The sequence below is a fragment of the Penaeus chinensis genome, chromosome 13 (genome assembly GCF_019202785.1).
Source record: "Penaeus chinensis breed Huanghai No. 1 chromosome 13, ASM1920278v2, whole genome shotgun sequence".
Lineage (NCBI taxonomy): Eukaryota > Metazoa > Arthropoda > Malacostraca > Decapoda > Penaeidae > Penaeus > Penaeus chinensis.
The window spans coordinates 6,633,322-6,660,821 of NC_061831.1; the positions used below are offsets into that span (position 1 = coordinate 6,633,322).

Consider the following 27,500-nt stretch of genomic DNA (forward strand, 5'->3'; position numbering starts at 1 on the left):
TCATTTTGCAGATATTCTTTTCCTATAATTCTTTGACATTGCATCGTGGGTGAAAATATCTTGCAATAGAATTAAGCTTTTGTAATGACTTTCTTTTATTTTACTTGCTATATTAATAACTTTCATTTTCCTTTTACAGCTGAAATATTCACTACTTGTTATCAATTCTTAGACCTTACAATTACAACAAAATGGGGCCTATAAACAGATATTCAGAAAAAAAGTGGCAAGAAATACAAAATAATATACATAATATCTCTTTATTTACACAACTGTATTGACAATGTCTTCAGTATTGGGAAACAAACCATAGTTTTTTTATTTTATTTTTTTGAGTGGTGATGTATTCACCCCTCCTCAAAACTCTCTCTCTATGGAAGGTGTGTATGAAAGACTTTTCAGGAGAACACTGTGGCAGGCTCTACAGTTCCCTTCAGTCTTCATATACTATTTGCAGGCTATTGGTTTTCTGGGTTTTTTTTTTTGTTTTTTTGGGTGTGTGAATTTTATATCTTATGGTATTTTTTTTTTTTTAAGTGGACAAACTTCAAGAGCTCTGCAAATCGCTGTGTTTATAAGAATAAAAATTTCTGATACTCTTTTTTTTTTTCATAAATATTTTTTTGACAGAAAAACTGAAGAGAACTGTAAAGGACACACGAGAGAGAAAAAATAATAATAATACATTCCATCATTACAAAGAAAAAAAAAAAAAATTATTATCATAGAGTATAAGGTATATTTGTAAGGTTACCTTATAATGAACACAGTTAATACAGATTACGAACAACCCTTTTATCAAAATGATACACCAAATCACTTTTATGTCTTTTTGTACAAATCAAATAAGAGGTAACTATAACAACTGCCCCTCAGATCCTACGTGAAGTCGAGTCTCCTTATAATCTTCAATCTCTGGACTCCTTCTCTCTTTCTGGATCAAATTTATATAAGACTGAGCATCTAGCTGCAAAGAATGAAATGGAAAGATGCTGCTCATAGCCTGATCACTTTTAAAACATAATATATATACATACATATATGTGTATATATAATATATATATATGTGTATATATATATATATATGTATATATATATATATATGTGTATATATATATATATATATATATATATGTATATATATATATATATATATATATATATATATATATATATATATATATATATATATATATATATATATTCATAAATTACGTGGAACTGATCTGACTATGTTCTTTTTTTTCTTTCTTTTATAATTTAAGTACTACCAATAAGTACAGTACTACAAGAGAGTGTACAGATCACATCAGTAACTTCAGCCAAGTGAAGCTGACCTTCTGACAGCCACACTGTGCTCAGACCAAATGGAAATGTAGTTCTTGCTCTTCATTTATACAATGCTCAGCAAAGGGTGATTCAGAGTGAGTGTCACTGATGTACGAGCCACATTGTGTAAAGTAAAGAAAAAAAAAAAAAAAAAAAAAAAATTGGAAATAATGTATAGCAGATGCCTTCCTCATTGGCAATGGTTTTCCAGTTCTAAAACTCTTTTGGGGTTAATTGCCATCAAAAAACCTTCTTTTTTTTTTTTTTGCTAGCAGTAGCCTAGTCTTTCAAAATCAAAAAATCAGTTACAACTGTTCTTCTTTCATTTTTAAGTCTATTTACTGTTCTCTCAAAATAAAATATGGCACTAGAGCTGAAGTTTGATCAATAAACACTTGGCAGATTTAGTGAGCATCAACCAGAAAAAAAATAGAAACCTTCAGCCAGTTGTACTGTAACTGTAAGTATAAATTCTCATTTTTGTAAATGGATATAAGTACATAAGTTGTCTAGTATTTAAATTTCAACTTTATGCTGTTTAGGGTTGGCCCTGTAGTGACTAGACACACACACTGTCTTGAGGTCTGAGATGGGATATTGCAAGGAAATGAGCATGAATTTGTTGAAATGGGATGATACTCTGTTACAAAATGTGACTATTTTCATATCTATGACTACCTCATTTTCCCTGCTAATCTGAAAATACTGTCTAAACTCCTTTCACTTATAATTCAGAAAGCAGTCATAAAATATTTTTAAATATATTTACAAAGAGTCACATATATCAAAATATGCAACTACATAATATATGAAAAGAAGCTGTCAACATTTTATCCTCCAAAATAAAACCAGGGAACTTTATATGTCTACGAATTTGGCTTTTCCTAGGTATATCTCAAGAGCCATGGACAGGCCTGATAAGATTAGCTGGCAATTGTGCTGGTGCAGGCATCGTGAAATGCCATGAAAAAAAATACCGCCACAGTAACATTAACAGAGGAACTGATATGGTTTCCAGCCCAACCTTACAAAAGTGGCATGCCTTCAAAGGAACGCAGTAGGAGGTATGTAAAATAATAGTGTGCGATACAACATGAATATACATAAATTACCCTATATATGGATAAATAATGCCTTATATTAAACATATGAATGCTGGGGTAGAGTGTATACAATGAGAAGGTGCAATATCAAGTACCACATGAGGGGGACATTGGAAGTGGTGGGAGTGGAAAGGCATGGTATTATTAGGTGGATGAGGACCGATGTGGTTAGATACTCGTGGAGGGGGAGAGGAATCACTAGACCTGTGTGGGGTAGTGTTGAGTGTGGGAACATTGGTGCTCCAACCATCTAAGGCACTTAATAGCACCAGGTAAAAGTACTACAACCTGTCATTTACAACATACCCTGGTTAATGTCAAGTATGAGGCAAAACACTGGTGTCTCCTTTCTTTTCTGTGTATTTTTTTTCTTTTTTTTTTGAAGGGGGTTGGTAATATTGTCTTTTCAAATAGAAAAATAACTATCCATTCTGTAACAAATAATTCACCCATATCTGCATTCTGTATATCTTTTATGCCTCAAGAACATTAACTGGGATATCCAGAAATGATTTGGGAATTCAAACATTTGAGATAGCCAGCAAATACTTATTGTATTTACACAAACTTATTAGTATTTTCTGCATTCAAAAATAGTTCAGGCCTAGAGAAAATGGTTAATAGTATTTTACTAGATATTTTTTACAAAAATGTCTAGTTTGTAGCAAGATTGAAGACTCTCTTCTGATCATCGACCGAGACCCTGTATTTTACAAAGACCAATAGTATGAGCACGGGGAGATAGTACAAACATTTTCCTGGTAGCTGCAAGTACTCCCAATGTTTATATACATGGAAGTGAAGGATCACACACTTGTACACAGGGAATATGTAGGTATAATGGGTATACATATAAATGTGTGAATATCATTACAGTTTGAACCTACTGATACGATATGTATACAATTTACAACACGTGTGATACACTCCCAAAAGTCATGGAACACAATTAAAAATACATTATATATATAGATATATATATGTATATGTATGCATATATCAAAAGAGCATCAAGTAACTGTCTCATGTAAAATATATATACATCACATGTTTTTTTTTTCTTTTTCTTTTTTTGAGCAGCTGAGAGCAGATGCACAGATGACACAACTCTGATGACTGCTACACTGTGTTGCACTTGAATACGTAATTCTGAGCAATAGGATATTTTGTGTGTGGTATGCCTCACAGACCTGAGTGGGTAGAGCCTATTTAACTTCCGCGAGAGAGATACAATAATTAAAAAAAAAGTATTTACAAACATTTGAGTGGGTGGATTGGTTGAGCGTCACACCACGAGAACGAGAGAAAGAGGGAAACAAGATACTATTAACAATTTCATATGCATTTTTTCCATCTTTTCCTTTCTCTCTTTTTTTTTTTTTTTGGTCCTCTATTTGCACCACGGCAACACCCGCTTGCTCCAACACTTCATTATGGTCAGGCTACATGTGTGGCGCTGCGGGAGGACACAGCACTTTGTACTGCACGGCAGACGAAGCCGCGTGTGGCACAGAGACGGCGGCGGCGGCGACGGCGACTACTTGGGACTTGCTTCCTAAGTGTGGCAGACCTCAAGGAGAGCTGGGTTCCTCCATGTCCGAGACGGCGGAAGAGGACGGGCAGGTGAGAGGGCTCGGGGCTGCGTGGCGCCGCTGCCGCAGGAGGGTCGGGTCGAAGTCCGGGTGCCTGCGGGCGTGTTTGCTGTGGGGAGAAGGACCTTGTTAGGCTTTCGTGTGGTGGCTGAGATTAATAGAAGAAAAAAATATTTACGAAAATGATACTACCAACTCGGCTGCTCCGTTTATTTGCTTCTTTGAATACTGAGAAACGCGAGCGATCACCAATTTTTTTTTTTTTTAAAGAGCCAAACGCACGCGAATAACACAATACTATAAAACAACAACAACATATATATATCCAAAGAAAAAGAAAAAAAAAAAAAAAAAAAAAAAAGGACAAACATAAATCAAATAACGAGCACCAAGGGCCCCTTCGTACCTTAAGTGATCTGAGCGCATAAACCTCTTCTGGCAGACGGGGCACACAAAGTTCTTCTCTCCGGTGTGGGTCCTGGTGTGTCGTGCCAGCTCGTCACTGCGGGCGAACCTCTTTCTGCAGGACGCCCACGTGCACTCGAACGGGCGCTCTCCTGTGGGCGGAAAGAGGAGGATTAGGATTATGTGAAGGAGGGAGGCGAAGAGGATAAAGATTATCGAGATTATGAAGAAGGAATGAAGGAATGATTTTTTTTATTCATTTTTTTTTAGGTGAATGAGGGATAATGTTTCGTGTATATTTAGGCAAGTATCGGAAGGAGGGAGGGGGAGGTTAGGAGAGAGAAAATTCGGTGATGATGTTAGTGGAAGTGATAAAGGAATTGCTAAACTTTGATGTGGATTATGAAAATTAAAAATGCAAACACTGCTGAGAAATATGACATGATCAAATAAAATTAATTCTATCACTATCGGCAATCTTGGTAATAAAATCACGCAAAAGAGAAAGAGCTATAAGCCTATGTGTCTCGTGTGTGTGTGTGTGTGTGTGTGTGTGTGTGTGTGTGTGTGTGTGTGTGTGTGTGTGTGTGTGTGTGTGTGTGTGTGTGTGTATGTCTGTGTGTATGTGTGTGTGTGTATGTGTATGTGTATGTGTGTGTGTGTGTGTGTGTGTGTGTGTGTGTGTGTGTGTGTGTGTGTGTGTGTGTGTGTTTGTGTGTGTGTTTGTGTGTGTGTGTGTGTATGTCTGTGTGTATGTCTGTGTGTATGTGTGTGTGTGTATGTGTGTGTGTGTATGTGTATGTGTGTGTGTGTGTGTGTGTGTGTGTGTGTGTGTGTGTGTGTGTGTGTGTGTGTGTGTGTGTGTGTGTGTGTGTGTGTGTGTGGGCGCGCGTGCGTGTGCGTGTGAACCACTACACATGCCTGTGCCTGTGCAGATACGCAAGTACAGTAGATCCTTGAAGAGTGGAGAGCGGGAGAGACAGAGACACAGACAGAGGTGGCACACTCCCTGCCTCCCTTACTCCCCTCCCCTACACACACTCCCTCCCGGAACTTTATATCGATCTGCAGAGGACGGAGCGAAAGAGAGAGCGAAAGAGAGAGCGAGAGAGAGACATCTAAATACGAAAGACTATGAGACTTCTGTCCGTTCCCCTATCTAGTCCTACCGCCGGTTTACACGTATTTTTTCCACAACACATTTTTTCCTTCCCACGTACGCATCTGTGCAGGTGTTCTGTTAGCTAACACCTGTATAATTCTCTCTCCAACTGTGAGCACACACTGCCGGTGCATCTGTGTACACCTGTTCCTTGTTTTACAGTCTTGTTCAGCCAAAATCGGAAGAGAAAAAGATTGAGGATGAAGAGATAGGCACACAAATAGAGATAGATAGACAGAGATGGAGGGAGAGAAAGAGCGACAAAGAGAGAGAGAGAGAGAGAGAGAGAGAGAGAGAGAGAGAGAGAGAGAGAGAGAGAGAGAGAGAGAGAGAGAGAGAGAAGAGGGGGGGGGGGGCGAAAGCTCTGGGGGAAAGGCGTGCGGACACAGGCATTATCTAACAGCGGCATTTTTAAAGCTTTGTTCACTGCAGTAGATCAATATTCCAATGGCATAGCCACGCCCGAACAACGTTGTTTACACACCGTGGGACGCCCTGGAGAAGAGAGGCGCCCTTGCGAGGGACGTCAGCTGATGTCAGCGATGTCATGTTGTGAATATGGATGTGTGTGAGTGCGCCCGCGCGCGCGCCTGTGTGTGTGTGTGTGGAGAGAGAGAGAGAGAGAGAGAGAGAGAGAGAGAGAGAGAGAGAGAGAGAGAGAGAGAGAGAGAGAGAGAGAGAGAGAGAGAGATGAGATGACACAGGTCAGTAAGATGGATAACACAGAGCTGAAGACAAGGAAGGGGGGTGAGAGAGGGGGGAGAGGGAGGGAGAGGGGGCGTAGACACAGAGGAGACGGACAGACGCAGATAGTGACAGCAAAGTAGGAGTGGCACTACTTTTACTACTCAGGTGGAGGAGGGAAGTGTCTTATCATCTAACTGGGAGAAACCTTGGATCTCCGAGATGCAGCAGGAGGAGGAGGAGAAGGAGGAAGCGATGGAATGATAAACAAATGATGAATTCGAATCACGGTGCTTGAGATCACGGAGGCATACACACATTGAGTAAAACCCTCACCTTCCTTTCCCTCCCTCTTTCTTTTCCTTTCTCTCCCTCCAACGCCATACCGAGCGGGGGGGGGGGGGGGGTTATCCTTATCAAGCCCCGGCACACACCAAGACCCCTCTTATCTCGACCTGTTTACATAACAACCTAGCTGATAAGCAGCTGTTTTTCTCTCTTCGCTGCTCAGGCCACCGGGCGATCTGGGGGCCACCTATGTCCAGACCGCGAGACGAGCACCTCCTTCATGTGATCAGCTGACGCGCCGACCCACACGGCATCCCGACCCGACGCCCTTTCGCTCGCGACTCCTGTCCTCCTAGGCTCCCCCCTCCCCCCCTTTTCCTTGACCGTGCGAAAAAGCCCTTCTCCCTCCCTCTCCTCCTTCTGGATATCATACAAAATCCCCTGTTTTCCTCCCCTCCCCCCCCTCTCTCTCCTTTTGATCATACGAAAAAACCGTCTCCCCTCTCCCTCTCCTCCTCCACCTCCTCTTCTTCCTCCTCCTCCCCTTCCTCCTTCTGACCCAACGAAAACGCCCTCAATAGACGACTTGACGACTTCGTGAAAAGGAAAAGAAGATAAAGAGATAGGGGAAAAAAGAAAGCCACAGAAGTACACGCGGCTGGCGCCAAGACACACGCGATAACCTACTTCCTCCCCCGCCCCCCGCCCCCCACCCGCCATTCCACCGACAGTAGAAGGAAGAACTTGCTGGGTCTTCCCATCTCTTGCACTCATTAACCTGCTGCTGTCACTGGAGCCATGACAACGGGGGAACCTACATGCCACAAGGCGACCGGGGTGGGGGTGGGGGTGGGGAGTGCCGTGTCCACTGCGTCAACTGCTCTCTACCTTCTCCCCTTCCTCAGTTTCCCCTCTAGCACGGCATTTTGTTTCTGTTAGTATGTTTGTCTGTTAGTTTATCTCTCTCTCTCTCTCTCTTTCTCTCTCTCTCTCTCTCTCTCTCTCTCTCTCTCTCTCTCTCTCTCTCTCTCTCTCTCTCTCTCTCTCTCTCTCTCTCTCTCTCTCTCTCTCTAAGCAATCACACAAAACCAGCCTTAAACAACGAAACAAGCAAACTCGGACAATCACACGCCCAGCGACAGCAGATTCGTACTCAAGAGCCTGCCTAAAACTGCCTCGATTTGCCTTTCTGTCCACGTGCATGCGTGCGTGCGTTCGGTGGCGTGCAGAGAAGGCGTTGTATAATGTGTCATGCTGACCTGCTCGCTGTGAAAGTTTGCATTACAGTCATCTCGCTGGTTTGGAAACTAAAATGAAATTCAATTTCAACAGATCTTGGGAGCGGCAGTTTGCTGGAGACGGAGGGAGGGAGGGAGAGAGAGAAAGAGAGAGAGAGAGAAAGAGAAAGAGAGAGGGAGGGAGGGAGGGAGGGAGGGAGGGAGAGAGAGAGAGAGGGAGGGAGGGAGGGAGGGAGGGAGAGAGGGAGGGAGAGAGAGAGGGAGAGAGAGAGAGAGAGAGAGAGAGAGAGAGAGAGAGAGAGAGAGAGAGAGAGAGAGAGAGAGAGAGAGAGAGAGAGAAACAAAAAAACTATATTCTAAAAAGAAAAAGGAAAATACAAAAAAGTAGGAAAGAAAGAGAGAATGATAGCCAGCACGAAAAAGAGAAATCGGAGGCATCTGCTGCACCCTTACACCATGCACGCGTTGCAGAGATCACATTGCACGCAACCCTCAGGCCTCGCCACTATACAAGAACCAGGAAACGAGACAACTAAGGTTCGGGAGTGAAAGTAACTCTTTAACATACTTACAAAATCAATACATTCCAGACCTGCAGGTACAATCAAATATCCTTCTTTTCAAACAACAAAACATCATTCTCTTAAAACAAAGGGAAGACAGGCTATAAAATAACGGTAACTATTACGAATCCGAAGTTAACTATAACTTTATTCACGAGAGAATCCCCCAACCATTTATTGCCCTCCAGAACTTTCTTAATTAACCTCCCATTCCCCTTGTTCACTATGCATACGAACATCCGCAACGTTATGCAACCTGATCCTGAGGCAGAGAGGAGAATATGCCACTGAGCACAGTGAGTGTTCAGTCTGCACTATTTAAATAAGGATTGTATTGATGCTTGTCCCGTCAGGAAGCCATTGAACAAGCATCGACACACGCACGGGGCCATTACTAACGTTCTTTTCCTCCGTCCGTTATTCTGAATGGATTAAACAAGCGGCCTCGGAATCCAAAATGAAGTTTGTCAAAAAGAAAGAAGTTGGCAGTGATAGAAAATAGACGCGAGGATGGACTCCACGCGACTAGTTCTCTTCGCTTCGTATGTGTCTCTCGTGCGCAAAACCCTGATTTATCGACGCCATCACCGCACCCATACTCAATTTTCGCCATATAAAAGAGAGGTACCTCGCCCTCATAGTGTCGTCCTGATAATCACAACGGACCATCTTCATTGATCACGCTATGGCTAATGCATATTTAATCCACTATCTTCATCCCATAAATAAATGAATAAAGACGAGATGAAGATTTGAAAGCAAGCCTACGACGCCTTTCGTCCTCCCGTTTTCCTTTAACCGTTTCGTGCCTGTTCCTCTCTCTCTCTCGCGCGTTCTTTCTCTCTCTCTATCTCTCTCTTCCCCCTTTTCGTATTAACTTGACCTTTAGCAACTGCCGTAGCTCCCCCTAAACCCATTCATTCACCCCCATTCCCTCCCACATTCATCGGATGCGACCGCTGACAACAACAAAGGACTCACCCATACGCCTCTCTGAATCCCCAAAGGCAAAGAAAGAGAATGGGAGGCAGAAGGAAAGATGAAAGATGAAAGAGAGAAAGAGAGAAAGAGAGAAAGAGAGAGAGAGAGAGAGAGAGAGAGAGAGAGAGAGAGAGAGAGAGAGAGAGAGAGAGAGAGAGAGAGAGAGAGAGAGAGAGAGAGAGAATCAGGCCTAAATCCTGTTTTCCACTCCGGCTTCCACCTCTTCCTCCTCCATTCTCCGTCTCTCGACCCGGCAAAGGGAATAATTCTTGGTCTATAACCGACGCCCACGCCGCTATAGACACAAAACTCTTTCCTTTACAACGCTAGATCTCGGGTTTTCCTTTTTTTTATCCATTCCTTGCCGAGGGAAAGCACGTGCCTAGCGGGATCTTATTATGCGAACGTGTACTTAGTGAAGGTTGAAGATTAACGTGTGAGTGACGTTTCGCTTCTCCTTTTCTCGCTTTCTCCCCTTTTCGCCTTCCGAGGTGAGCTTCTTGGGCTTGGGGAGAGAAGGGGAAGGAGAAAGAGAATAGGAGAGACAGGAGAAAGGGGGAGAGAATGAGAATAAGAGACAAACAGATTACAATAAAAAAAGAGGAGAGGAACCAAACACTACAAAATAAAGAGAATAAAAAGAACGCAAACGGAAAATAAAGAACGATAAAAACAGAGGAGACAGCGGCCCCCACAAAGCTAGTTTCCGCATTAGCCGGCGAGCGACGGAAAGGAGCTAGGGCGTGTCGACAGAAAAATAAAATGTAGTTAAGTAGGTTATGTGTACTTAAGCGCGTACACGATCCAAGGTGCAGTGTGGGTGTACACGTATTACGCATGCAATTACCATTCTTAATGGCGGAGGTTGCTGTGTCTCACCCAAGGGCTTCTGCATCGGCTTTGTGTGTGTGTGTGTGTGTGTGTGTGTGTGTGTGTGTGTGTGTGTGTGTGTGTGTGTGTGTGTGTGTGTGTGTGTGTGTGCGCGCGCGCGTGTGAATGTGCGCCTGAGACAATATCGATCTCCATGTTCCTTATCGAATATCCCGGAAACAAAAGAAACAAATTACATGACATTCTGTTTCCGCGTCTCTCCTCCATCCCCACGTTTCTCTCTCTTTCTTATTTCCTCTTTTACTCTCTGCCTTTGCCTCTCTCTTTCTCTCTGGCACTCTTTCACTCACTTGTGCTCTGTCCGTGTCTCTCGTTTTTTTCATCATCATCATCATTCTATCTCTCTCTCTCTCTCTCTCTCTCTCTCTCTCTCTCTCTCTCTCTCTCGTTTTATTTCCTCTCTTATATACTATCTCTCGATCTCACATCTCCCACTCGTCTACTGATGCTGTTTGTATGTCTCCCCCCCCCCCCTCTGCCTCTGAGTCCAGGGGGTCGACCATCCTTTAAAAGGAAAGGAAGGGGGCGAGGGAGGTTAATATCTCCCTGCATCATTAATTAAGTTAGTCCAAGCTCCTACTCCTCCTCTCCACTCCCTGCCCCCCCCCCTCCCTTTCCCTCTCCCCTCTGTCTCCCTCGTTCCCTGTCAATACGCCCAGTCTGTCTTTCCCGCTCGGGTCCTTTGAGCGAACGGGGACGAAATGTGATCGCGTTTCTGCAAGTCTTTTGGAAGGCGTAAGTGACAAGAAAAACAATGACAGATTGGAATGGATGAATAAAAAAATACAAAAAACAAAACAAAAACATAAAGAAAACATGCTAAATGAAGGAACGTTACCAACGACCCAAAGAAAAAAAAAGAATAAAAAAAATAGAAAGACATAAAAGGTCCCACAAATATCACCTTCGCAGCTTACAAAAGCAACGAAAGAAGAGGCAAAGTCATTTACAAGGATTTCGGTCGAATATCTGCTTGTCGTTAGCCACTCCAACGCCGACAATGAAACCCAGTACACAAAGCCTACATAAGGGGGGACCTCGGCGCCCTCCCGCAAACAACCTGACAGCTACCACTCAGATTACACGCTCGCATATTTCCCCAAAAGAAGTAAACCATATGTTAGCGTGATTAAGAAATCGGGGAAAGACGGTTACGGTGAGATAGGGAGCATCCAGTAAGCTCCTTTAGATTAAGAGATAAAGAGAGAGAGAAAAAAGGTGAGGCCGCCAGGAGATTTATGATAGAAAACGGCAGTCGATGAGGAGGATTACGTCGCAGTGACTATCGTAAATCAAACCTTACTCTTTCTTTTTTTTAACGCTTTCATTTAAAACCTCTACCGCAACCTCCCCCAAAACAACACCCCAAAAACATCCCCTGAGTCCCACGTCCCTTAAATGCCACGAAATAACCAATGCCACAGGAGAAGGCCCGCCCCCGTTTCCCGCCAGAATGCGAGAGGCTTTGTTACCATCTGGCCGACCGTTACCGGCACACACCGTTTAAACCTCCCTTTAAAACGGGGGGGCGGCTGCTGCTTGTTGTGCCTGCCCGCATTCTGGAACAAATGGTGAGATGCCAGCTCACTTTCTCCCTGGCACAAAACTGGGTTTCCATGAGTGAAGATTTTTCCATGAGGGAAAGAGGGGAAGCCATTATGGTGCATGGGAATTCGCACAATTATGTATAATTTTCGATAATTACGCTTAAATAGCACTGCCATGCGATAATGGTAGGGTGAGGGATGACCGTACATGCACTATACACTCCAACTAGCAAATCTAATTATGTCGTATCATTAGAAATCCAACCACACAAATTCGTAAAAATGCATTTTATTCCCAAGGGTGTCCGACCACGTGACGCGGCAGACGCCCACATTTTAAAATTCCCGCGCGGGCTTATGCAGACACCTCCTCGTCCTCTTCCTCCTCTTGCTCCTCTCTTTCTTCCTCCTCTCCCTCCTCCTCCTGATCCTCATTCTTCTTCTTATTCTCCCTCCCTCACTCTTCTTTCTTCTTCTTCTTCTCCCTCCTCCTCTTCCCCCACATGTGACGAAGCTCCTTTCCACGCCCACTCTCGCTCGCCCAGACCGTGCGCACCCACCACTACATAGCATGAGGCGTTAATGCACACAAACAGCGAACACGCCCACATGGCACGCTCATCGCAGCATCATTTGGCGCGCCAGGAGATGACGCCCTTTTCACGTGCTGATGCTGATGACAAGGGCGCCTATCGTTACGCGCGGATGCAGATGAGTCCCCGCTGGTGAATTTTTTTTATCTGTGGGGGGGAGGGGCGTGTGAAAGTTAGAGTGTGTTGGGAGAGGGAGGGAAGGAGGGAGACTGTTTGCGTGTGCGTGTGTGAAAGCGTATGTATGTGCATATGTGTACATATGTGCGTGCGTGTGTGCGTTCCTCTATATCACACACAGAACGGAGGCAGCTGCCACCGCCCCCTTGGGAGTCCGCTGTAAGCCACGATTGAGTCCGCGCTAATTTCGCCCTTATCGCCCCTTGTCGCACGCGCTTCCCCCTCGCCCCGCACCCAACAGACATGCGCTGCGCTGATTAATAATACAAAATAGGCGGGCGGAAGTCATCTCGAGACGGATTTAGACCGGTCCAGCTGGCCGGCCTATGCTGGAGCGTATATTAAGGGGAAAAGGGGTAGAAACACGGGTATACGCACGCGTGTATGTAATTAAAACGCTGTTCCGAACACACGTTTGCGTTTCCGCCCTCTCTTCTGAAGGGAGGCGGTGGCGGGTCGGGGAACTTTTCACCCTAACAGCACACCCAAGCACCACCCTGGCGGATGCGGAGTCTGACCGTCGTCTGTCGTCCTTCCGTCCTTAGTCTTGCCATTTTTAAAAAACCCTCGCATAATTTTCGCATCTCAGAAAACAGCAGTGGATTTAAATAGATCATTGAATCAAAATAAACGAAACAAATAGTTGCACCAAAAGGAAAATTATGATAACAAAGACAGAAAGGAGGAAAAAAAAAAAGGGGGGAAGTGGTTAATAAAATTACATCGGCCTTTCCCCTCCAAGCCTCGTATCTGCAAGTCGGTACACACAGGTAGGGCAAGTCGCAAGGGCAAGGAGGTGGTACCGCTACCCCCCCCTATCCCCCACCATCCACCCACACCCTCTCACCCACACACAATGGTCCCCACACAGCGCCTGCCTCTCCCTCTCCCACTCCCCTCTCCCTCTCACCCCCGTCCCCTCAACCACGGTCAAGGGTGGGGCTCAGAGGACATGCAGGTGCGAAACAGGAAGATGGGAGGAGGGAGGAAGAAGAGGAGGAGGGGGGGAGGGGGGAGGGGGAGGAGGGGGAGGAGGAGGAGGAGGGGGAGGAGGGGGAGGAAGAGGAAAGAGGAGTAGGAAGGAGAATGAGGAAATGAAGATGATGATGAAGAAGAAGAAGGGGAGGGAGAAGGAAAGAATAAGATACCAAAGTGGAAGATGAGATGTGGTAATCCGAAGAGTAGGAAAAGATGGAGGAGGGATGGAGGCGGGAAGTAGGAGGGAGAAAGATTACAAACAGGAAAACAAGACACGGTAATGTGAAGAGGAGATGGGAGGAGGTCGAGGAGGAAGGAGAGACGAGAAGAATGAACGAGGAATTGAGATAGTGTAACATGAAGACGAGATGGAAGGGGGGGGGGAGGAGGAGGAGGAGGAGGAGGAGGAGGAGGAGGAGGAGGAGGAGGAAGACGAAGGAGGAGCAAGCGGAAGAATCAAAAGAGAAACGAGGGAAAAATTCCAAAGGAAGAAGACGTGAGCGAGGAAGGAAGAGGAGGAAGAGAGGCAGAGCAAAGAAGCTGAAGCAAGATCCTTCAAGCAGATTCGTGGGAACTCCACAGGGCGTCATCAACCTCGCCAACAAGGACTTTCCTTCCCTCGTTCCCAAGAAGTGCGCAGGAGTGGAGGTGGTTGCAAAGAAGTCCCGCCACGCCCACCTCTCTCCCCCTCCCCTCCGCCCTCCCGTTCCCTTCCCTCCCCCATCCCCTCCGCCCTCCCTTCCAAACTCCCGTTCCCTTCCCCCTTCTCCCCTCGGCTCTTCCTACCTCCCCTCCCCTCCTCCCCCGTCCCTTCCTCTCCTCTCCTCTTTTACTCCATCCCCTCCTCTCTTCCCCTTTCCTCCACCTCTCTCCTCTCCTCTCCCTCCCTCTCTCCCACCCCTTCTTCTCTTCTTCCTCCCTCTAACCCGTCCCCTCCTCTCCTCTTCCTTCCTCCTTCCCTCTCCCCTCTCCTCTCCCTTTCTCCCTCCCTCCCTCTCTCCTCTCCTCTCTCCTTCCTCCTCCCTCCTGTCACTCTACCCTACTTCCCCTGCCCCCTTCACCCCCCGTATCCGGCACTTTTGCATTCAACGAAGGAGGCTCCTTGGCGCGCGCGGGCATCAGTTCTCGAAAAACCGTTACTTATTACCCACTGTGCCCCCGGGCGAAGGCGGGAGCGATGCCAACGATAATGTTAGTAATGTCGGATCATCTCCATCGTATATTGGAAGGCAAGTTGTTGTTTTCAGTTTTTTTTCCCTTTTATTGTGTTATCTTGTTATATTTCTTTCTCTTCCTGGGCTCTCATTCTCGCTCTTTTTCCTCTCCCCCTCACCCTATTTCTATCTCTCCCCCTTACCCCCCCGGCTTGCACGCCCACGGGCAAGCCACAAAATCCCCGCGCTCACCCGGGTTCAAGCCAGGGCATCCCGCGACACCCCCCCCCCCCTCCCCTTCCCTCCCACCGCCTTCATATGCGCAGAAGTGCGGAGGCGGAGGGGCGGGAGGCTGCAGCGCGAGTGACGTCACGCCTCTCTGACGTCACACCACTCCGATCTCCACCTTCAGCTCCACTCCATCACGCTTCCTGTGACATCACTGGCCACGCCCCACGGATACGTATGGACGCACGCACGCACGCACGAACGCACAAGCAATGGCACACGCCTACATCTCCGTGACGTAATACGGAACATATGCGCGCGATTTCGCAATAATGTAACCCTGACGCAAAGATTCTCGAAATCGTGTAAATGAAACTGGAATTAATCAAGCATCTTCTTGGACATGCAAAATAAATGGATAAAGAGAAATACGTTAATGAAATGAAAAAAAAAAAAAAAAAAAAAAAACAAGGCAAAAAAAGAAATCAAAGTGAAGAACATGATAAGAGCAAACGTTGAGAACACTATATACGGGTTCGGTAAAAAAAAATATAAAGGGAAAAATTAAAAAAACGGAGAAAAAAGTCATTAGGTAGAACCAAATGAAGGAAAAAAGTGAAGCCGTAGAATAAAAGGGTAAAAAGAAGTAAAATAAAGAGAGAGAAAAAAGTTAACGAGTAAAAAAAGTCGCAAAAAAGGAAAAAAAAAAAAAAAAAAAAAAAAAAAAACTTCATCGCCAAAGCTCAATGCCAATGGCCTCTTGGTGCACACCTGAAGTCATCAAAAGCTTATTTACATAAGGGCGAATGTCCTATTCCTCGCACACTCTCCCCTCTCCCCCCCCCCCCTCTCCACTCGCCCTTCTCACTGCCTCCTCCTCTTTACCCTCCCCCCCTCTCCCCTTACCCCTTCCCCAATTCACATCTCCCTTCCTCTTCCCTCCCTTTTGCCCTTTCCATCACCCCTTCCTCTTCCCTCCTCCTTCCCCTTTCCTCATACCCTCCCCCCTTTTACCCCTCTCACCTCTTACCCCTACATCGACTCGAGACAAGCTGGTCGTGATTGTAAATAATTACAAGATCTTTCCTTTTGATGATATACAAACAGCCTCTAATGACTCTCTGCATTTATGAATTAGTTCCCATGCAATTCACGAAATACAGGAATTTGTGAGGAGAGACGTAATGGTCTTACGTAACGTGAAGCGTATACGTGGCGGTGTTACGGGTGTGTGTGTGTGTGTGTGTGTGTGTGTGTGTGTGTGTGTGTGTGTGTGTGTGTGTGTGTGTGTGTGTGTGTGTGTGTAAGTGTGTCTGCGCGCGCGTGTGCGTCTGTTGTGTATCAGCAGGTGTATGTAGGGGGCGGTGTATCTGCACGTATGTATTTATGTGAGATCCGGTGCGTTTGTGTATGAAAGTGTGCGGCCGTGTATTGAGTTTACAGATATGGAGACAGCGTTGCCAAGGAGATGCACCTCCCACGGCTATTGACCTGTGAATGCTCATCTGTCTTGCAAACATACATTTCCCTCTCCCTTTTGACGAATCGTCTTAAAACGCCGAGGCTTTGAAGCACACGACCGCACACACTTTCTTCCAAGATCAACACGACACCAAGCAGCCACCATCGACCCGAGGAAACATACTGGAAAAAAAAAAAAATATATATATATATATATATATTATTTTTTTTAAAGAGGCGAGGAAATTGAAACGGAACATTTTAACAGAAAGAATGGTCATGGCGAATTCTCAAATCCTCCACACCTGCCAACCGGTTTCCGCGTAACACCTGTGCGGGAGTCGCAAATGTTCACACGAGGCCAAACAGATGTTAGAACAGGTGTTGGCACCCTGACTGGGGGTCTAGTGCAGGTCGCGGCCCCGGGAGCCCTACCTTGGTGGCCTTATTCGATCAAATCCCCTCACTTTATTGACGTTTATTGCATAGGAAACGTCTTTTAAGCTCTTAAAAGTCTCTCAGCTCCATAAAGCTTCTTCGAGGTAAGTGTCACGGATGATGTAAAAGCGAGGAAATAAGTGGTAATAAGGGAAAATACACCGAGAGAGCGAGGGGATGCAAGGAGACCTTCCAGGAGCCGATTCTTGCGACAGTTCCGTTTGACAAATTGACTTTTTGAGATTTTTGTCGCCGACTAAACTTCATAAAAAAAGGGGGATGGGTGGGAAGGGGGGGAAGGGATAGGGAAGGGGGAAAAATCAATGTCGTCCCAAGAGCAACAGCGTGCCGGGGCGTCACCTGGGTTACTACAGGTAATCATTACACGGACCGCTACGCCAAAAACGACATGCTATTCCCGGTCGATTTCTCGCCGTGGGATTGGCGGTAGGCCCGGCCGATCCGCCGACGTCCGCAGCCAATACGCTCTCGCTCTCTCTCTCTCTCTCTCTCTCTCTCTCTCTCTCTCTCTCTCTCTCTCTCTCTCTCTCTCTCTCTCTCTCTCTCTCTCACGCACATCCGGGGGACGTTGCTTATCCGAAATCCGCCCCTCTCCCCCTCCCCCCCTGCGCTTTCGAATGACGGAGGGAGGAAAGAATAAGGGGGGAGGGAGAGGGAGAAGGGGAGGGCAAGGGGAAGGGGAAAGGGAAGGGGAAGGAGAGGGAGGGAAGAGCGGAAGCCTCGGATAATGAGGCTCATTTCCACGTGCAGTGGCTCCAAATCACCCCCCCCCCTCCTCCCCCCCTCCCTCCTCCCCCTTTCCCTTAAAACGCGCTCGGGGGGGATACAGTTGTTTCACGGCGAGAGGAGAGGAGCCGAGAGCAGCAGCTGCGCGCAATAATTTATATGACAGCAGCGGGGACGTCCTCGCCACGCTTGGGCCGATGTGCGCCCCCCCCCCCCTCCTGCCATTCCCGCATCCCGCCCGCGCCCACCCTGCGTGCTGCTAGGAAACGGCGAAAAGGGCGCCCGCGACCGCACCCTAAAAACGACCTTACACGCACGATCCCTTTGGAAACTTACAAAAATCATACACGCTTAGGTTCGAAACAAAGTATATTGTAACCCTCTAAGAAGAAAAAAAAAATCCGGAAAGTATTTATAAACACACTAAAAGCAAAAACAAAACTTTATAAAAACTAAAAACGAAAAATAACAAAAGACGGACGGCGACACTAAAGCGCCGAGAGAATTGAACCCTTTCCGGGATGTAAGGAGCGCGTGGTCGTATATGTAACCGTCATAAACAAAACTGAAGCTTTAGAAAACAAACTTTCTCTGGGGCAGCAAGCGCGCTTATTTTGTCTCTCTGTCCGTTTATCTCTAATCTCAATCTATCTATCTATCTATCTGGTGTATCTTTTCCTATCTCTTCCACCACTGATCCTCGTTGTGTCATGCGTTTATTCTCTCTCTCTCTCTCTCTCTCTCTCTCTCTCTCTCTCTCTCTCTCTCTCTCTCTCTCTCTCTCTCTCTCTCTCTCTCTCTCTCTCCTCATTCATTCACTCTCTCTTCCATTCTCTCACATCCTGTCTCTTCATTTCCTTCTCTCTCCTCTCCCTCTCCTCTTTCCTCTCCTTCTCCTTCTCTCTCTCTCCTCCCCCTCTCCCTCTCTCTTTCTGCCTTAATCCTACACCTCTTCAGACGCATCCGACCTGCAGTGATCCGCCTCTCTCACTCTCTCTACTGCGTCATGGATTTATAAGAGCGAGATCAACAAACACGCTGTTGCAAGGTTGCCCATCCTCCTTCTCTTCTCTTTACTTTTTATGGGGTGCTTCTCTCTTTATGTTATCTATTCGTTTTTTGTATTACTATTATTGTTGTTGTTATTATTCCTTTCTGGTTTTGTTTTATGGGTATCTTGTCTCTGTCTCTGTATCTTTCTCTCTCTCTCTTTCCTTCTCTCTGTCTGTCTGTCTATATGCCTGTCTCCCCCCCCCCCCCCTCTCTCTCTCTCTCTCTCTCTCTCTCTCTCTCTCTCTCTCTCTCTCTCTCTCTCTCTCTCTCTCTCTCTCTCTCTCTCTCTCTCTCTCTCTTCCCGGATCCGACCAGCTTCTCTCTACCCTTCCGAATGACCTTACCTCCTCCACCTCTTTTCGTTCTCACTTTCCCGGATTAGCTATTTTTCTCTCTCTCTTTCTAGCTGGGCATATATATTTTTTTAGGTTTTCATTTATCTGCTTCATTTCGTTTCGTCCGTGTTGTCAGCTTATATATCATGCTTTATTTACCTTTCTCTCTTTCTCTTTCTTCTCTCTTTCTCTTTCTTCTCTCTCTTTCTCTCTCTCTCTCTCTCTCTCTCTCTCTCTCTCTCTCTCTCTCTCTCTCTCTCTCTCTCTCTCTCTCTCTCTCTCTCTCCCTCCTCTCCTCTCACCAAGCATTCCCTGTACCCGGTAACCTCCTCTCTATATACGCCGTCGAGTGCGCAACTTTATGGCCTTTGCTCTCTTTCTCCCTCTCACTCTCCCTCTCTCTCTCTCTGTCCTTCACACCACTGCCTCCCCCTCCTCCTCCTTTTCTCCTCCCTGAAGAGGGTATAGACAGGAAGGGAGTGAAGTAGAAATGGAGAGAGAATGAGAGAGAGAATGAGAGAATGAGAGAGAGAGAGAGAGAGAGAGAGAGAGAGAGAGAGAGAGAGAGAGAGAGTGAGAGAGAGAGAGAGCGAGCGAGAGAGCGAGAGAGCGAGCGAGAGAGAGAGCGAGCGAGAGAGCGAGCGAGAGAGAGAGCGAGCGAGAGAGAGAGCGAGCGAGAGAGAGAGAGAGAGAGAGAGAGAGAGAGAGAGAGAGAGAGAGAGAGAGAGAGAGAGAGAGAGAGAGAGAGAAGGGGGAGAGGAGTAGACAGAGCAGAAGGAAAAAAAAAAAAAAAAGTGAAATGACCATAAAGCGTAGAGAGAGAGAAAAGAAAGAAGAGGAGAGAAGAGACGGAGGGAATGAGGTGGGGAGGCTGAGGTGGTATTGGGAAAGGTGGGAGGGGGGTAGGGGGTATGTGGGGGAGGGGTGATTGTTCTCCTTGACTCACCTCAAGCGAGTAAGGTCATTTGCGGGTCACGCTAGCAACAGTATTGGAGGTGGCCATAGACCTGTCTGCTCTCTCTCTCTCTCTCTCTCTCTCTCTCTCTCTCTCTCTCTCTCTCTCTCTCTCTCTCTCTCTCTCTCTCTCGTTCTGACTGTCTATCTATTCCCCTCTTTGTATGTCTGATCCCCCCCTGTCTCTCTCTCTCTCTCTCTCTCTCTCTCTCTCTCTCTCTCTCTCTCTCTCTCTCTCTCTCTCTCTCTCTCTCTCTCTCGTTCTGACTGTCTCTATCTATCTCTCTCCCCCCCCCCGTCTGTCTGTCTGTCTGTATGTCTGTCTGTCTGTCTCTCTCTCTCTCTCTCTCCCATGTGATATTCTCAATCGCGCGGACACGAGGTAACACACCCATGCTCACGAATGCACGATCCCCGTATGTGACTGCGCATACAAGTCCCGGATGAACTCACGCGGGCATTCAAGATCTTTATTTGCGATTTTTATTTTGATCTTATACATATCCTTGATAAATTTGGATTTGACCATTCACACATGTGAAGAATTTTCCAAAAAAAAGAAGTGAAAAGGTAAAGATTAGGGGAGAAAAAAAGAAAGAAAGAAAAAAAAACGTTCGTCGTCATCATTCACAAATTAAAAATTCCGTTCACGATCTCCAAAGGCACACAGCTCTCCCCTCCCTCTTTAGCATCATCTTCCACTTCGTCATCGTCTGCAACAAATCTTTGCAACCACGCCAGCAATTTGCAAAAAAAGAAGCCAGCAGCGTCTGATGCACTGTACGTCCCACCTCCCTTATCATCGTGAACTCACGCCTGCATCCACGCCCCCACGCCTAACCTAACCGTTCACCCGCACGCCCATCATTATTAACTCACGACTGCATCCTCGCCCACAAATCCCAACTGTCCAACCAGGCCGCCCACGCCCACATCCACGCGCCCAAACGTCCTCACACCATCACACTATAACTCAAGCCCAAGAGTTTGTCCACCCACAATATCTACCTCGCGCCCACACGCCCACACCCTCCAATCCGCCCACCGCCACCCACTCGCGCCCGCACCCACGCCCACCCGCCCGTCAACCCTCTCCACCTCCAGCTATAATCTCACGTGTTCATGACTCCGACACCGCCCTTTTGCATCCTCTTGCTTGCCTCGCCCCTTCCTGTGCGGCCTCGCCTCCTTCACTGGTGCTCCTCTGTCTGCTTGCCGCTGTCTGTCTGTCTGCTTGCCGCTGTCTGTATGTCTGTCTGTCTGTCTGTCTGCTTGCCGCTGTCTGTCTGCTTGCCGCTGTCTGTCTGTCTGCTTGCCGCTGTCTGTCTGTCTGTCTGCTTGCCGCTGTCTGTCTGTCTGTTTGTCTACTTGTTTGCTTGGGTGTCGCGTGTGTGCTCATCTGCCTTGCTTGTTTGTCTTTCGTGTCTTTCTGTTTGTATCCTTCTTCCTCTTTTCTCCTTTTTCCATGTGTTTCTCTCTACGCTTGTCTCGCTTCCTTTTTCTATCCCTGGTCTTTATCTGCCTATTTGTTCTCTCTCTCTCTCTCTCTCTCTCTCTCTCTCTCTCTCTCTCTCTCTCTCTCTCTCTCTCTCTCTCTCTCTCTCTCTCTCTCTCTCTCTCCCCCCTTCCCACGCCCTTTCCACTCCTCCTATGTTCCCGCCCAGAGGAGCATTGATCACGTGGCTGGAGAGAGGGGATAGGAGGGGCGAGGAGCATGAGGAGAGGGGGAGATGGGAGAGGGGAGGTGGGGAGAGGGGCGGTGAGCTAGGAGGATGAGAGAGGAGAGAAGAGGGGGGAGGGAAGAGAGGAGGGGAGTGGAGAGGGGATGGGAAGAGTGGAGGATAGGGGAAGGGAAGAGAAGAAATGGGAGATGGGAGGGGAGGTGGGAAGAGGAAGGAAGGGGAGAGGAGACGGGAAGGGGGAGGGGGAGGGGGTGCCACGCTATACCGTACCCGAGTCAAGAAACCTTTTCTTCCCAGAGTTCTTCTTTCGTTTTTTTTTTTCGTCTCCCTCTTTCCTTCCTTCTTGCTTAATTCGAGAGCGATGACCCCCCCTCCCCCCCTCCCCTCTTTTGAGATTTCTTTTTTTCATTAATACTTTCTGGGTTTGCTTTTTTCCCCTTAAATGCATTTCCTGGAAGCGGGTTGCGCAAAAGACCGTCATATTTCCCTTTTCTTCTTTCTCAGAAACCGTCCGTTCCTTCTTTGTTCTCTCTCTTTCTCTCATTCTCTTTGTCTCTACGTCTGTGTCTTTCTGTCTCTGTCTCTGTCTCTGTCTCTCTCTAACTCTAACTCTAACTCTAACTCTAACTCTAACTCTAACTCTAACTCTACTCTCTCTCTCTCTCTCTCTCTCTCTCTCTCTCTCTCTCTCTCTCTCTCTCTCTCTCTCTCTCTCTCTCTCTCTCTCTCTCTCTCTCTCTCTCTCCTCCCTCCGCCCACGCAGATGACGTGTCCAAAATAAAGCACTGTGACACTCGGCGTAAGTTATGTACACGTTTTCTAAGTACGCGCGCGCATGTGAGTGTGTGTGTGCGTGTCTGTGTACGTGGCGTAGGGAGTGACGCGTTGCAGCATGTATTGCAGGGCGGCGTGACGTGGTGCAGGGCAAGGGCAGGAGGAATTGCACCAAGTGTTGGCGTGTTGCACCAAGTTGCATCAGGCCCGTGACCGCGTAGGTGAGCGAGGGCGTGCAGCGGCGGCGGTGGCGGCGACTGCGAAGGTCACTGACATCCGCGGTGGGCGCTGGTGCTGCTCTCGCCCCTTCCCTCGCCACCCGCCCCCCTCACCCCATTCCTCCTCTCCCGCCCTCTCCCCTTCACCCCGCCCACCTTCTCCCGCCCTCTCCCCTCTCTTCCTCCATCCCCCCCCCCCCCCCCCCGCATACACCCTGATGCTTCTGCACAACACCCGGAAACAAGAAGTGGCGTGTGCCGGGAGTGTAGGCCGCGCCACCATCCTGCGTGGCGCCTCTCGCCCGCTCTCTTTCTCTCTCTCTTCTTCCTCGACTTTCCCCTCTCTCCTGCGTTTTCTTCATTTCTCGAACCGTTTCCATTTGCCTTCTTTCCTCTCTTCTTCTTCCTTCTCTCATCTCTCTCTCTCTCTCCTTCGTTTGCGAGAGTCCGCCACGCCCACTTATCCCCATCTCACGCCAATTTCTCCTTCCACGCTGAGCATCACATTCAACCGCACGCGGCATTAAGGCAGAGCAAATAAGGGTTCGACGTCCATTAGCCCCGCCTGAACACGCATGCTGGCGTCAAAACGCACGCTTGCGCACACAGACACTCATGCATACAGACACAGATAAACACAAAGACACACAGGCAGACAGACAGACAGACAGACACACACACAAACAGACCTGTACGAACCCAAACAAACACCACTACTGCGTTCCACCAAAAACAACACAGGGAATCACCATAACACCATTTAACATATCTTACAATCACCGTAACACAATCTAAATTCTCTTATCATGTAGCGCGGTCGGGGCAAAAAAACAATCGAATCGAGCCATCAACCCGATTTCGCTCCCCGCCGACGTCAGGAATTGTCCCCCAAAAAAGACATAAACACAGCACAGATTATCTTTCCTTGAACTTATTCTGTGCAGCGTGTTTTTTTTTTTTTTTTTGTGTAATGTCGTCAAAGACAGAGAAAATGTTAATGCACAAAATAAGTTTATTGAACTTATTTCGTCTGTACTGCCGTTTTTTTTTTCTGCTCTGTCCTCAAAGAGTATAGGTCGCGGACCGCCATTGGGCAGGTGGTGGCTGGGACGGCGGCGCGGGCGGGCGGAAGGAGCACGCCATACCCGCCCTTCCTGCGCCTGGTCGTAAAGTCTGGTTTCGAATGCCCGGGAGAACACCACGTGGCCGCAAGGGAGGGAGAGAGGGGAAGGAACGGCGGGAAGAGATGGAGAGATTGGAAGATGAGAAAGGAAAGACAGAAGTACAGAGAGAGAGAGAAAAAGAAAGGAATAATGAAAAAAGAAATGGCTGAGTGGAGAAAGAGAGAGAGAGAGAGAGAGAGAGAGAGAGAGAGAGAGAGAGAGAGAGAGAGAGAGAGAGAGAGAGAGAGAGAGAGAGAGAATGAGAGAGAGAGAGAGAGAGAGAGAGAGAGGAATATGGAAAGAGAGGGAGAAATAAAGAATAAAGAGATAGAGAAAGACTGATAGCGAGAGCGAGAGAGAGATAGAGAGAGAGAGATACGAGGCCGTAGCCGACGCGGCTACCTTGGCATGGCCGTGGCCTCCTGAGCGTCGCCATCCGGGTAAACACACACGCGCGCACGCGCATGCGCACACGCAAGCACGCACGCACACACACACACACACACACACACACACACACACACACACACACACACACACACACAATGCGCGTTACGGCGTCACAGATGTCCCAAGTAACACGATAACGCAGCGGGGGGTTAGACCTACGCATGGGGCGAGATATAGGGTGGGGTTAGGGGGTTGGGTGAGGCCGTGCGAATGGGGGGGTGGGGGGTTGAGGAGGGGAACGGGAAAGGGGGAAGGGAAGGGTTGCGTCCATAGAGTAATGGGGGCGCGTAAGGTGTAAGAGGGGGAGAGGGAGGGGGAGGGGAAGACGTAGGTAGAGAGGGAGAGGGAGGTTGGGGGGGAAGGCAGGTGGCTCAGAGTCTACTGCAGGTGCCACATGCTGGACACGCCCCCCCCCCCCTCTCTCTCTCTCTCTCTCTCTCTCTCTCTCTCTCTCTCTCTCTCTCTCTCTCTCTCTCTCTCTCTCTCTCTCTCTCTTTCTCTCTCTCTCTCACTTTATCCCATTTCTTCCCACAGAAACAGAAAAAAAAACTCACCAAAGTGATTGTATGCAAGCTCAGAAAAAAATTACCTTTACGGATTTCCCTTTTCATGAACCGACATTTCTCACGTTCAACTTGTAAGGGAAGTGCTCAAAGCTACATCCGCACATGCTCGTTCTCGCCCCTCCCTTTCCTCTCCCCCCCTTCCCCTCCCCTACCCCCTCCCTTTCCTTCCCCTTCCCCTTGCCCCTCCCATACCCCCTCCCTTTCCTTCCCCTTCCCCTTCCCCTTGCCCCTCCCCAACCCCCTCCCTTTCCTTCCCCTCTCTCATTTTCTTACCCACTGGATTAGTAATTTTCCTACTTGCGTTCCTGCCTGTCTGTCTCTGTCTTTCTTTCTTTCTTTCTTTCTTTCTTTCTTTTATCTCTCTCTCCTCCTCCATCTTCCGCGCACACGCACAAAGCGACACAAACAAAAATAATGAGAAAGAAGCAAAGAAACAAAGAAGAGGAAATAGGCGTCCATATTCCGCCGTCTCTCCCCGTCCACGTTGCTATGGCACCTATCAGTCCCACCGACACAAAGCAGCGCCGAGGTTTTTGTTCCCTCCCCTCCTTCCCCTTCCCCTTCCCTTCCCTTCCCCTCCCCCTCTCTATCTCTTCCTTTCCTTCTGCCTCTCCACGTCCCTCACACCATCTCGCTATCTCCCCTTCTCTCCTTCCCCTCTCGTATTTTTCTCTCTCCCTCCCACCCTCCCTCCACACCATTTCCTATTCCCTCCCTCCCTTCCTCCATTCCCTCCTTCCTTCCCTCTCCATTCCCCAATTCCCTCCTTCCTTCCCTCCCCCCCTCTCCCCTCCCCAATTCCCTCCTTCCTTCCCTCCCTCCCTCTCCCCTCCCCAATTCCCTCTTTCCTTCCCTCCCTCCCTCTCCCCTCCTCAACGGTAATAGGGGAGAGGGAGGGAGGGAAGGACTCCTTCCTTCCCTCCCTCCCTCCCTCTCCCCTCCCCACTTCCCTCCTTCCCTCCCTCCCCCACACCCTCCCCTATTAACGTTGTCTCTGTACCTGTCCTTTCACTCGACGAACCGCGAGTCAACTACCACGCAATTACAAACTCGTTTCAACTCCCATATATTTTGTTTTCTTTTTCAGCTATTTTTTTTCCCCAAATAGGGGAGGAAGGTTTTCAATTTGTTTTGGACTTTTGTAATTTATTATTTATAGTGAAAAAGAAAGAGAGAAAAACAAACAAACAGTATGACTGGTTTGTGTGTTTTGTTTGTCTTATGCCTCGCAACTAGACATATCCTCTCTCCCTCTATCTTATCTCTCTTTCTCCCTTATCTCCCTTTCGCACCCTGCTTCCCTCTCATTTCTCTCTCTCTCTCCTATTTCTCCGTTACACTTATTCTCACTCATCTCTATCCCATTTTTCTCTCCTCCCTTCTCCTCTTTTCTCTTCTTTCTCTCTTCTCTCTCCCTCTATCACCATCCAACACTAACACCATTTCATAACTAGTATCTAAAAACTAGTATCTTGCTATTAAGTCCGCGCTACTAGTCGGTGTAGCGTGGGGGGGGGGGGTGAGGGGAGGGAGTTGAAAGCTTAAGCCTGTGTTGGTGAAAGTGGCTTTAAATTTTGTAGTTGTTGTTGTTGGTGTTGTTGTAGGTGGTGATTCTGGCGGGGATTTTGTTGTTGTGGTGTTTGTTTTTGTTGTTGTTGTTCATTGGGAAGCGGATTCGGTGTTGATTTTATCGTTTTTGTTTTTTGTTTTTGTTTTTGTTAATTGATAATACCGGTTGTTTTGGATTTTTGTTTTAGTGGAATCGGTTGTTTTTTGTTTTATTGTTTTTGTTATTAAGGTTTGTTGCTAGGCATGCACGTTGCAAGTATTGCAGGAAGACCGAGTGTTTTACACCCTGAAAAAATGTATTAGAAGCTATTCAATTTTTTTTTTTTTTTTAACTGTCAGGAATATACTATGATTTTCTCTTATCATTTCCCCTCTCGTTTCCGTTTCCTTTTATTTCAGAGTGTGGATTTTTTTAAAACATTTTCTTCTTCCCTTCCTTTGCCAAAATAACTAGTATTTTATGATATGTTTGCATTGTCAAATATTTACCTTCCTTTACGGCGTATTCATTTGCATAGCCTTGCTTATTTACGACGCGGTGTCTTTAATTAACGAGGGAGGGAGTGGAGGGAAGAAGGAGGGAGGGAAGAGGGAGGGAGGGAGGGAAGAGGGAGGGGTGGGGAGAGGGAAGGGGGAGGGGTGGAGAAGAGAGGGAAGCGGTGAGGAAAGGGGGAAGGAGGAAGAGGGAGAAGGGGGAGGGAAAAATAAGGGGACGAGGGAGAGAATATTATGGGAGAGGAGGGAGGGAGGGAGGGAGGGAGGGAAAGAGAGAGAGAGAGAGAGAGAGAGAGAGAGAGAGAGAGAGAGAGAGAGAGAGAGAGAGAGAGAGAGAGAGAGAGAGAGAGAGAGAGAAGGCAAGGAAAGAGAAAGGGGGGAAAGCGAGGGAGGGACACGAGCAGGCCAATACAGGAGAGACGAAGGGAGAGACCCAGAATAACGACTGTTTCTGAAAGCAATTTAAACTGTTCGCGCCATCAACGCCCGTTGATACCCTCGCTCCGGACTGAACCAACCACCTCCTTCACCCTTATCATTCTCTATTTCTACGTCCGAAACAAATAAAACTAACTCTCTTTTTTACCCTTGTTTTTTTTAAATTAATTTCTTCCTCAGGAGCAAGTGGAGAGAGGCGGTAGAACAAGTTGAGACAGGTGAAAGCTCAATGATTTTCACCCGG

At 47.4% G+C, this 27,500-nt stretch overlaps 1 protein-coding gene across 1 annotated transcript in view; it reads right to left on the minus strand.

The window, feature by feature from the left end:
* Positions 1 to 1,446: 1,446 nt before the first annotated feature.
* The window catches only part of LOC125031913 (Krueppel-like factor 13), a 73,993-nt gene continuing 47,939 nt past the window's right edge, over positions 1,447 to 27,500 (minus strand). The window contains exons 2-3 of the mRNA XM_047622920.1: positions 4,431 to 4,581; positions 1,447 to 4,133 (exon numbers count right to left, since the gene is read on the minus strand). Coding sequence (XP_047478876.1) covers positions 4,004 to 4,133; positions 4,431 to 4,581 — 281 coding nt within the window. The 3' untranslated portion in view covers positions 1,447 to 4,003. The remainder of the gene's footprint in view (positions 4,134 to 4,430; positions 4,582 to 27,500) is intronic.